This window comes from Desmodus rotundus, chromosome 8, assembly GCF_022682495.2.
Source record: "Desmodus rotundus isolate HL8 chromosome 8, HLdesRot8A.1, whole genome shotgun sequence".
Lineage (NCBI taxonomy): Eukaryota > Metazoa > Chordata > Mammalia > Chiroptera > Phyllostomidae > Desmodus > Desmodus rotundus.
In genome coordinates this window covers 49,428,508-49,441,393 of record NC_071394.1, presented here as the reverse complement: position 1 = coordinate 49,441,393, position 12,886 = coordinate 49,428,508, and the positions used below count along the sequence as shown (strand labels likewise).

The window sequence follows — 12,886 nt, the reverse complement described above, 5'->3', positions numbered from 1 at the left end:
ATGAGATCAAGTCATCATTTCAGACAGTTCCCCTGTCAGACCTGAATTCTGACATTTTTGTTCCTCAACTATACCCTTTTTCTTCCCATATCTACCTAATTAAATTTTTCCTTTTCATCTTTCTTTTTTTCCTTTTCCAAATGTCTGGTTCATAAACCTATTCAGGATATACCTGATTTCTCCCTAGACTATGCTCTCTGTTCCTTTATACCAATTAGGAGGTTTTTCCCCCACCCTAGATTATCCTGTCATTTTGACCTCCAGCTGTTCCTGCCTTACTAATGCTTAGCCCTCAATAACTTCAATTTATAGCCTTTTCTTCTTAATATGCCAGAATTCCCTGATGAAAGAACAATTTGTTTTAAAGCTGTTCCAATTCAGTTTGTCTCTGGGAATCAGGATTTTAGTTCATAAGTACACTACTATCTTTCTACCCTCACAGTGGTCAGCATTGCAAATTCTTGTGCCCACCTCTCAGTCATTTTACTTATCTCTTCCTGACTGAAAAATCCTATTTCTGATGACATATCTTCCATAGTTTATCTGCCATTCCTATATTCCCGAATCCTTCCATCTTTACATCATTCTGAGAGGATGGCTTTGCTTTTCAACTCTTAAGCATCTAGTTTCCAGCCAGTAGACACACTATATTGTGTGTCTTTATTCTGTTTTTATAATAATTTATGGGATTTTGAAATACATATCCTCTCATTTTATCAATCAGAAAATCTTTCATATGGCCTTAAAATATACTGGAATATGCTGTTTTAAAGGTTATTCCTTATTGATTTTTTTAAAAAAAATTTCCAGAGATACTCAAGTTCCCTGGTATTCTATCCTTCTCTGGCTATAGAAAATTCTAAAATGTAATTGATAATCTTATATCCTTGGATAAATATGTTACAAACTTGAGAAATGAAACCAGTAGGAAATCTTAGACAACATAATTTTTCCAGTTTGAAAAACCTATGATAACTGATCTAGAGCTGTCCATAGGATGTTTGAGCTTTTTACAGAGGGAATTATATTTTTAAAGGGTTTATGGAAATTTCTTCCTTAGCACCACAGTGCAAATGTGTTAAGAACAGGTGAAAAGGTGGGTGTATATGAAGACGATGCTAGACAAAGGGACATTTACATAGCTCATGGAGTAGCTACATCAAGTAGGATCTTAATTTTTATTTCGTTGAATATTTTTTAAATCATTGAATGTTCTTAGTTTACATAGAACACGTTTTATGTGTGTGTATGGACCTGTTAGGCTGTGAAAATGAAAAAAAGTCAATCAATTCAGTCATTCTGGATCCAAATGTGTAGAATCACAGGTAAATATAGGCAATGGAATGGCAAGGGCAGTGTCTGACAAACATAGGAATGCTGTCTCTATCTTTGGTATTGAGTCCTTCCCCTTAATCAGTAACCATGACCATGACATGCCTTGAAATTTATATCCCTCTTCTTCTCCCCTCATCACATTATAAATACAATATCCTTAGACATTGTTTCTTTCTTTACTGTCAATACTCTTCTTATAACAAACTATTTTTTCAACCCAATTAGCTCCAAAAATTATTCTACCCCAAATCACCACCAAATTAATCATTGTTTCTCAGTCTTTTTGGTATATTTTATATCATTGATATGATCAACCATTTTATCCTCTTTACAACCCTGTTTGCAATATCATGTTCAATATTATAGTATCATACTTAGTTCTTCAGTTTACTTCTTTTCTCTTTCATACTCACTGCTTCTGTTTTCCTTTCAGATCCCCTAGTACACATTCCTAAAACTGCCATCCTTCAACAAGCAACCATGAACTGAGTGTTTACTATGAGTCCGATTTATATTTGGCTTTATTATTAGAAACTTATTTAATAAAATACATTGATTATTGAAAGCACACCTCTCACAACTACACTCCTCACTTTCTGTTCAGGGACTAAATTTCATCCAAAATGCCCAATATGTCACCTTCTCAAATGTCCTCACTTCAGGAGGAAAAGGCTATGTGCGGAGAACCAAGATGGTGGCGTAGGTAGACACACTGCGCCTCCTTGCACAACCAGAACTGACAGAGAATCGAATGGCAAGGGGGTCCGACACCAAGGAAATAAAAAATAAACATTCATCTAGACCGGTAGGAGGGGCGGAGACGGGCACTGGGGTGGAGAGGACTCTCGTGGCTGTGGCAGGACTGAGACTGGCGGAGTTTGGGACAAACGGGGAAGGCAGTCCGAGCACTAGCAGACCCTGCAAGCCACACATTCGCGCAGATAAACCGAGAGGGCTGGACTCGGAGTGGCGGAGAGCGGGGCAGGCAGAGTGCAGGTAGCACACCACAGCCCCACATTCAAACATAGATAAACTGGATGAACCATGGGGAGTGAAGCAGACTGCGCAACCCAGGGCTACAACTCAGGGAAATAAAGCCTCAAACTTTTGATTGAAAATGCCCGTGGGGGTTGGGGCAGCAGCAGGAGAGACTCCCAGCCTCACGGGAGAGGTCGTTGGAGAGACCCACAGGGGCCTAGAGTGTGCACAAGCCCACCCACTTGGGAACCAGCACCAGAGGGGCTCAGTTTGATTGTGGGTAGCGGAGTGAAAGACTGAAATCCGGAGGAGAGTGAAGCGGGCGCCATTGCTCCCTCTGGGCCCCTCCCCCACGTACAGTGTCACAGCACAGCAACCAGCATTACCCCGCCCCGGGAACACCTAAGGCTCCACCCCTTAAAGTAACAGAAGCTCCAAGACAAAGAAAGAAAAATTAAAAAATGGCCCAAATGACAGAACACTTCAAAGCTCCAGAAAAAATACAACTAAGCGAGGAAGAGATAGCCAACATATCGGATGCACAGTTCAAAGCACTGGTTATCAATATGCTCACAGAATTGGTTGAATCTGTTTGAAAAGTAGATGAAAAAATGAAGCCTATGCTAAGAGAAACAAAGGAAAATGTACAGGGAACCAATAGTGAGGCGAAGGAAACTGGGACTCAAATCAATGGTGTGGAACAGAAGGAAGAAAGGAACATCCAACCAAAAAAGAATGAAGAAACAAGAATTCGGAAAAATGAGGAGAGGCTTAGAAACCTCCGGGACATCTTGAAACGTTCCAACATCCGAATTATAGGGGTGCCAGGAGAAGAGGAAGAACAAAAAATTGAAAACTTATTTGAACAAATAATGAAGGAGAACCTCCCTAATATGGCAAAGGAAACAGACTTCCAGGAAGTCCAGGAAGCTCAGAGAGTCCCAAAGAAGCTAGACCCAAGGAGGAACACACCAAGGCACATCATAATTACATTACCCAAGATTAAATGCAAGGACCTACATCCAAGATTACTGTATCCAGCAAAGCTATCATTTAGAATGGAAGGGAAGATAAAGTGCTTCTCAGATAAGGTCAAGTTAAAGAAGTTCATCATCACCAAGCCCTTATTATATGAAATGTTAAAGGGAGTTACCTAAGAAAAAGATCAAAAATATGAACAGTAAAAATGACAGCAAACTCACAGTTATTAACGACCACACCTAAAACAAAAACAAGAGCAATCTAGGCAAACAACTAGAACAGGAACAGAACCCTAGAGATGGAGATCACATGGATGGTTGTCAATAGGGGAGGGGGGAAGGTACAGAGAATAAGTAGCATAGATGATAGGTGGAAAATAGACAGGGGGAGGGTAAGAATAGTGTAGGAAATGTAGAAGCCAAAGAACTTATAAGTATGACCCATGGACATGAACTATAGGGGGGAATGTGGGAGGGAGGGGGTGGGCAGGATGGAGTGGCGTTGAGGGGGGAATGGGACAACTGTAATAGCATAATCAATAAATATATTTAAAAAAAAATAAAAAGGCTATGTGCTCCTGGAAGGACACTAGAAAGTCTGCTGTCATTTAAAAGTTCTTAAAGGTAATAGTACAAATTAGTTCATTTCAAAACTACTTTCATAGCTTTTAATAAATATGCAATTCATGATACTGCTACTCAAAAAGTAAATTGAGAGACAGAATTCTTCCTCATTATAACTCATAATACACAAACCCTTTTGACCCACAAAGCATGTTAAGCACTGAAAGTGCAGAGATAAATACTGTTTCCAAACTCAAATATATATTATGTATATATTATATAGTATTATACATATATTGAAAATAAAGCTTAGAGATTAAAAGATCAGCCAAAGTTCATTTATAAACCTCTACTTCCCATTCTAATTCCCTGACACTGCAATGTTCTGTAGTGTTACAAAACTTCAGAATTAAAATTAGGCACACACTTATTAATCTGGGGCCATTACCATAAAATGTGCATAACCGTCTCATTACTGATAAAATATTGTGATGTTTTAATTCATCTATGCAATAGTATAGGATGGCAACAAAATTTTGTAGCAATTAAATGAGAAGTACTACATCATTGAAGTTAAAATTATGGACCTTGGCAAGGCCAACCAACAGACCATATCCTAGTTTTTGAACTAATCTAAATAATCTTCTACATTTGTCATCACGGGACATTTATTTATCCTTCTATTTTTTTTTTTATTTTTGCTGCTTCCACTGCCTATGAGCATCTTTACTGAAGGAATAAAACACAACAGCTCCCAGTTACAGACATTAAATCAACTTTTATTGAGTGAATCAGTGAACAATAAATTTGCTCTTGAATTTGAATTGCAGTGCTATCCACTCTAGTGCTATGTTTATAACAGTTTATTACTGTAATATTTATTGTGTGTAATTAATTCAATTGCTAAAAGCTGTTGATGTGTGAAGCTGTCATAAAACTAAAAATGTGAACAGTCATCTGGACTCACCCAAACAATATCTTTTTTTTTCCTAAATTGTTTTAGGTAAACACTTCTACATCATGAATCTGTATAAAATATTTAAAAAGAAAAAGAGCCCTGGCTGGTGTGGCTCAGTGGATTGAGTGCCAACCTGCAAAACAAAGGGTCACTGGTTCGATTCCCAGTTAAGACACATGACTGGGTTGCAGGTCCTCTGTATGGGGTGTGTAAGAGGCAACCACAGATTGATGGTTCTCTCCCTCTCTTTCTCCCTTCCCCTCTCTCTAAAAATAAATAAATAAAATCTGAAAAAAAGAAAGAAGAAAAAGAAAACACCATAAATGTATACATTTTTAAAAATTAGCATTAATAGAAATATTAAGAGAGTTTCTTAACATGGAAAAGGCAGGGGAGAGCGACAGGGAAAATGGTGGGACATCTGTAACTAAACAACAATTAAAAAAAGAAAGAAGAGACCTCCGTCCATGATGGAGTCATAGGTAGACATACTGTGCCTCCTCGCACAACCAAAAGAAGGAAAACAACAATTTAAAAACAAAAAAACAACCAGTACTGACAGAAAATTGAACTGTATGGAAGTCCGAAAACCAAGGAGATAAAGGAGAAACATTCATCCAGACCGGTAGGAGAGGCAGAGAGGACTTGTGGCAAGGCAGTGGCTCGTGGACACAGCGAGGTGGCGAATTGTGGAGCAGGGTGGGCAAAGCTGCAGCTGGCATCTAGGCAGCAGCTGGCAGACCTGGCCACAGACCATGCAACCCAGAGCTCCACTGTGGGTAAATAAAGCCTCAAACCACTGACTGAAAACACCTGTGGGGGTTGAGGCAGCAGTGGGAGGAACTCCCAGACTCACAGGAGAGTTCATTGGAGAGACCCACAGGGTCCTAGAACATACAGAAACCCACCCACTGGGGAAGCAGCAGCAGAAGGGCCCAATTTTATTGTGGGTAGTGGAGGGAGTGACTGAAAACTGGCAGAGCAAGAGCAAGAGCAAAGCAAGGGACATTGCTCCCTATCAGACCCCTCCCCCACGTACAGTGTCATAGTGCAGCAAGGAACATTACCCGGCCCTAGTGAATGCCTAAGGCTCTGCCCTTTAAGTAACAGAAGCACCAAGACAAAAAAAAAAAAAAGGCCCAAATGAAAGAACTGATCAAAGCTCCAGAAAAAATACAACTAAGCAACGAAGAGATAGCCAACCTATCAGATGCACAGTTCAAAACACTGGTAATCAGGAAGCTCACAGAATTGGTTGAATTTAGTCACAAATTAGATGAAAAAATGAATGCTATGCTAAGTGCTAAGTGAAACAAAGGAAAATGTACAGGGAACCAATAGTGAGGCGAAGGAAAGAGGAACTCAAATCACCACTGTGGACCAGAAGGAAGAAAGAAACATCCAACCAGAAAAGAATGAAGAAACGAGAATTCAAAAAAATGAGGAAAGGCTTAGGAACCTCCAGGACATCTTTAAACATTCCAACATCTGAATTATAAGGGTACCAGAGGGAGAAGAGAAAGAGCAAGAAATTGAAAACTTATTTGAACAAATAATGAAGGAGAAGTTCCCCAATCTGGCAAAGGAAATAGACTTCCAGGAAGTGCATAAAGCTCAGATAGTCCCAAAGAAGCTGGACCCAAGGAAGAACACACCAAGGCATATCATAATTACATTACCCAAGATTAAACACAAGGAGAGAATCTTAGGAGCAGCAAAGAAAAAGACACAGTTACCTACAAAGGAGTTCCCATAAGACTGTCAGCTGATTTCTGAAAAGACACCTTACAGGCAAGAAGGGGCTGGCAAGAAGTATTTGAAGGCATGAAAGGCAAGGACCTACGTCCAAGATTGCTCTATCCAGCAAAATTTTCATTTAGAATGGAAGGGCAGATAAAGTGCTTCTCAGATAAGGTCAAGTTAAAGGAGTTCATCAGTACCAAGCCCTTATTATATGAAATGTTGAAGGGATTTATCTAAGAAAAAGAAGATAAAAAATACGAACAGTAAAATGACAGCAAACCCACAGTTATTAAAAACCATACCTAAAACAAAAACAAAAGCAAACTAAGCAAACAACTAGAACAGGAACAGAACCACAGAAATGGAGATCACATGGAGGGTTATCAACAGGGGAGTGGGAGGGGGAGAGAGGGGGGAAAGGTACAGAGAATAAGTATCATAAACGGTAGGTGGAAAGTAGACAGGGGGAGGGTAAGAATGGTATAGGAAATGTAGAAGCCAAAGAACTTATATGTATGACCCATGGACATGAACTAAAGGGGGGGAAGTGGGAGGGAGGGGGTGTGCAGGATGGAGGGGAGTGAAGGGGGGAAAATGGGACAACTGTAATAGCATAATCAATAAAATATATTTTATAAAATACATAAAAAAGAGAAAGAAATAGAACCAAAAAATAATGAGAAACAGAAGAAGAATTAAATTTAAGATATAGTATTTGTAAACAAAATTATATAAAGATAATATAACTATTATCTGAGGATTTTAAAATATACATTTAATTAAATTATTTCAAAAATATACCCAAAGAAAGGGATGAAATAAAGAAATTAGTGTCCTAGGTTACTCATATTTTCTGAAATAATTAAAAATTAATAAATTTCATTAAATTCTAATGAATCATGTACATATACTATTATATAGTGTTATGATCTGAATGTTGGTGTCCTCCCCCACTCCCAATTCATCTGTAAAAATCTCAATGCTTAATGTGATTGTATTAATAGGTGAGATTTGATAGATACTTAAGCCATAAGCCTGGATTCCTCATGAATGAGATTAGTGCCTTATCAAAGAGGCTCCAGAGAGATTCCTAGCCCCTTTCACCAAGTGAGGACACAGAGAGAAGGCACCAACTCTGAACTAGGAAAAGAACCTTCATCAGAGAATGCAACCATGATGGTGTCTTGACATTGGACTTCCAGCATTCAGAACTGTGAGAAATAAATTCCTGCTGTTTATAAGCCACACATTCGGTGCTATTTTTGTATTGAAGCCCAAATGGATTAAGACATATAGTCTAATGTTTAGGCAATAATTAAAACATAATGTAAGGTTCTATTAATAAATGTTCTTTAAATGACAAATAATAGAGATGAAGAATGGATTAGTAGTTTTAAGAGATTAGGGACATGGTGGAGGAAGAGCGATGATGGCATGGTGACAGGGCAAGAGGGGCCTTCCTGTGGTGAAGAAAGTGCTCTGTGCATTGACTGTGTCGGTGAACATAGGAACGTGCACATGTGATAAAATGCTATAGAACTAAACATAATCATCCATGAAAGCTGAATGAGTAGTGAATTTTACCAATGTCAATTTCTAAAATGTGGTATTATACTACAGTTCTGCGAGATGTTACCATTTGAGAAAATAGGTAATTGGTAAGTGGAATCTCTTGTATTAATTTTTAAACTGCATGAGAAATATACAATTAATTGAAGTTAAATATTTAATGATAAAAAACAAAAAAAGTGTTAAAAGTAATACAAATATTAAAAACGTAGATATTATCCAAAACATTTCAGTAATTACATTAAACATAAATAGACTTAATGATCCAAATAAAAAACTAAGATTGTTACTTTTGTTTAAAACAAAAAGAAAAAGATGAATCCAAATATATACAGCTCAGAAGAGACATATCTCATAGATAAAGACTTAGAAGAGTTGAAAGATGAATAAAAATATATACAATGTCAATATTAACCAACACATAGCTGGTGTAATTATCCTATTGTTAAAGGAGACGTGAAAGCAAAGACATTTCCAGAGATGCAGAATATTTTATAATCAAAGGTTCATACTTTAGGAAGTTATAAAAATCCCAAATCCACTAGTATCAAATAGCATAAAATTAAGTACATGTAGCATATATTGATACAACTGAAAGAAAAACTACATAAAGTCACTATCAGTGGGAGATTTGAATGAACCTTTCTTAATATCTAATATAAACAGACAAAATCATCATCAATGATACAGAAGATCAGAATTCCTAGTAAATGTGACCTCTTGAAATATGTAGAACATAAAAAAAGTAAATATGTGGAACACTATACTAAATTAACATTTTTAAGTGCTTATGAAACAGTTGCCAAAATTATTCATATAGTGGGTAAAACCAAGCCTCAAAAATGTCAAAAGATTGAAATCATTCAGCATAAAATTCTAGAAAGCAACAACAAAAATGATAATTAGGAAATTCTAAAATATATTAATATTTTACAATACATTTAAAAATAGTCCATGGGTCAAATAAGTAATAAAGAATTAGAAAATATCACTAAGTATGTTTTTTATTGTATTTTTTCCATTACCATTTAGTTCCTTTAAAAGACATGAATATCAATACTTGTGACCTTCCAATTCTGGCCAAGAAAGAGTAGCCCCATTTTTACCAGGTGTTACCTAATACAACTAAAGAACATTGGACATAACCCAAGAACAAGTACAGTTTGTTGTTGAAAGGTCCAATGATAAAACAGATTGCCAGGGACCTCAGAACCAGAAAATGGCAAGGTGGTAAATCTCCTGGGTTTCCTTGTTGCCTCCCATACATCCTAGACACATGCTCTAGAAGCCTCTAGACAAGAACTGCCAACAGCAAGACCAAAAAATGCTCCAAGGAAAGCTTATTTCCTGTGATTAAAAGACTGGGAAATAAGAGAGCTAAAAACATTAAATCTCTTTGGTAACCTTCCCTAATCTTGGCAAACATCTATAGAGAGATACATTGTCCCACATCCCCCAATGTTAGAGTGAACAGGGGGCTGGTTTTCCACCCATCCTCTAATTCTTCCACCTGGTGGTGTTCAAGGGGCCAAGCAGGTTGCTGATCTTCCATCCCCCACCTGAAAGAAGCAGGCGGCATCCAAATCCTTCCCAGGGTAGTTAGTGAGGTCCAGTGGGAAGCTGAACCTCCGTCCCCCCTGGCAGCAATTAAACTGAGGGAGGTAGTATGAGATGTGGCTAGTCAGTACTGCAATTAAACTGAGGGAGGTAGTAAACTATGCCTCCCTCCAATTCTGACCATCATGACTGAGCTGGGAGATGAACAACCACTCCCACCAATCACCAGCAAGGTGGAATCAGGTGATGGGGCATGAGGCTGGTTTCCCTCAGCTTTTCCTTTATCCTCTCAGTTCTCATCAGGGTTCTGTTGTGAGCTGAGCTTCTCCTATCATCCAGTAGAAACAAAACAAGGCGAATCAGCCTTCCATGTCCACCCTCCCAGGTAGCAGCAGAGAGCAGAGTCAAGGGAGAAACTGAACTGACACCATATTTTTAGGTCCTGAAAGAAAAGAATTGTCTACCACAAATTCTATAGCCAAGGAAACTATCCTTAGGAATGAAGTTAAAATAAAGATAATTCTCGGACAAAGAAAAACTAAAATAATTTGATTCCAGAAAATTCACCTTTAAGGAATGGCTAAAAAAAATTAAACAGAAAGAAAATGTTAACAGAAGGCTTGGAACTTCAGGAAAAAAAATAACAACTGTGGTGTGGGTAAACATTGGGTTGAATACAGAATGTAGGTTTACATTGTTCATATGAAAATAATATAGTAATTAATAAATACTAATATAAGAATAAACTCTGTGTTTCACAAACTCACAACTATATAAACCTACTTTTGCTCCACTCTGTATTCTACCCTCTATAGATTACTCTTTTTGTATGAGTTTTTAAAATTATTTTGATAACTAACACAGAATATCTATCATATCACTTGATAGGGTGCTTGATATATATATAGGAAATTAAGATAATTATACTTATAAATTTAGGAAGACCTTTTATAAATAAAAGGACCTAAATGGAATTAATGTTTCTATACTTTATTCAAAGTGGTACATTGTCAAAATCAGTAGTGTCCAAAGATATGTGTGTATGCTATAGAACCTCGAAGAACTAAATACTCAGAAAACTGTACAAAATGTTATACTCAAAAACAGTGTAAACAAATCAAGATACAATTCTAAAACTTGTGGGTATAGCACAAGCAAACTTTGATTGAAATGTCCAGCTCTGATTACACATATTAGGAAAAAAGTCTGAAAAATTAATGTTCAAATGAGGGTTTGGCAAAACCGTGACTTATGAGCTAAATGTAGCCTGTCATCTGTTTTTATAAATAAAGTTTCATTGGAACAGAGCCATGCCCATTCATTTATATACTGTGTACAGCAGTTTTCATTATAAAAGGGCAGAGATGAGTAGTTGGGACAGACACAGGAGGGCCCACAAAGCATAAAATATTTACTGTGACATTTTTACAGGCAACTTTCTGGACCCCCAAGAACTTCCATCTCAACTAACTAACTGTAAGGATGAAAAGACAAGCCAAGAAGTTTAAGGAATGGAAACAATTAAATAAGCAGCAGAAAATCATGATTTACAATATGTACACATAATGAAGACTTACAAAAAGTCCCAAATTAGTCCACTGAAAAAAGAAATTAATAAAATTTATAACCCCCTAGTATAACTTACCAAAATTAAAAAGAAAAAACAAATTTCAAGAATGAAAAGGAAGACATCACTAGTGTCCCTACACTTCCTTAAAGATAACAATCGGAGAATATTAGAAACTACATAAGAATAATCTTTTCCTATTAAACTATATTTTCCTTAACAAATAAAACATTGAAAAGAAATACAAAAATCCAATAAAACTGTATCTATTAAAGAAACTGAATCCATTACAAAGTTAGAATCAGAGTCAGGGTTATTTTTTTTCCCCACTAGATTTATAAATGGTTTACTGTATTATACTCTTTTTGTCTAGTTCTTCCTACTATTAGGAATATGCTGGAAATAAGAACCATAAGGCATACTATGTTAAGAGTTTGACAAAAGGTCTGTTTTTCAAACAACAGAAAATCAGAACTCAGAAAATCAGAAAATCGTAACACAAACTCACCGACTCAAATCTGTCCCAGGCACGTACTGAGAGAACCGGCAATGAAGCAGAGGGATCAGTCTGAGGTCACACCATCGCTTTTCCCATCTCAAGCCTGGAGACGTTGGCCATGAAGAACATGATAATGTGTCCTGAAAAGGATAGCAACATTCAGTATTGTTTTTTCCTTTTGGGGTTTTGAGTTTCTATGTCACAAATTCTTTTTATTTGAGGATATATTTTCTCCTAAATAATCAAAATATATTTACAGACCTGGCTGGTATAGCTCAATGGATTGAGTGTGGGCTGCAAACCAAACAAAGGGTCACCAGTTTGATTCCTAGTCAGGGCACATGCCTGGGTTGTGGGCCAGGTCCCCAGTACAGGGCATGCGAGAGGCAACCACACATTAATATTTCTCTCCCTCTCTTTCTCCTCTTCTCTTCTCTCTAAAAATGAGTAAGTAAAATCTGCCACAAGAAGAAATGTATATTCATTGACAATAAAATTGTATTTGTTAACTTCTTTGGTTTGCAGTCCCGTGCTCCATCCACTGAGCAACACCAGCCAGGGCTGTTAACTTCTTTATTAATTGAATTCTATAAGAAAGTGAAGGAGTGTGTCACTGAGATAAAGAATGGTAGAAAAATATTTTAAAATGGGGTGGGAGACAGAAAAAAATGTGTGACAGAATTGAATTCATCCATAAATGGGACAGATGAGGCAAAACCGTAATTTCAATGAACTTGAAAGTGATAAATAATAACAAGTTGTACTTAATTCAATTAGCCAGTATTTTCTGAGTATCTGGTAAGTACGGAACACTTGCCACTGCTTCGGATTTATCAGTTACTTGCAAATATTTCTGAATATAATGAGTTATAAAACAACTTTTAAAAACTACTCAAATAAATTTTGTCCATTGTTTTAACTTCATGTTTATAAAATGTCTGTAATTTATTGTATTGTTAAATCAAATACTGCTGATTTCAAATTACATGCATTTTGTGTTTTATTAGAAGTTTGGATTATTTTCTTATGTATAGAAAAGACAGAATTGGATAAAATTTGAGCTTTAAACTTGCCATTGATTTATGCTATCATTATATGAGCTTCACTATTAAATTTTCTTCATGGCACTAGCACAC

The 12,886-nt window shown here is 36.8% G+C and overlaps 1 protein-coding gene across 1 annotated transcript in view; it reads right to left on the bottom strand.

Moving 5' to 3' along the window:
- Positions 1–12,886, bottom strand: part of SNTG1 (syntrophin gamma 1) — a 534,413-nt gene that overhangs the window by 227,798 nt on the left and 293,729 nt on the right. Inside the window, exon 10 of the mRNA XM_024578290.3 lies at positions 11,760–11,890. Within this exon, the coding sequence (XP_024434058.1) occupies positions 11,760–11,890 (131 nt within the window). The remainder of the gene's footprint in view (positions 1–11,759; positions 11,891–12,886) is intronic.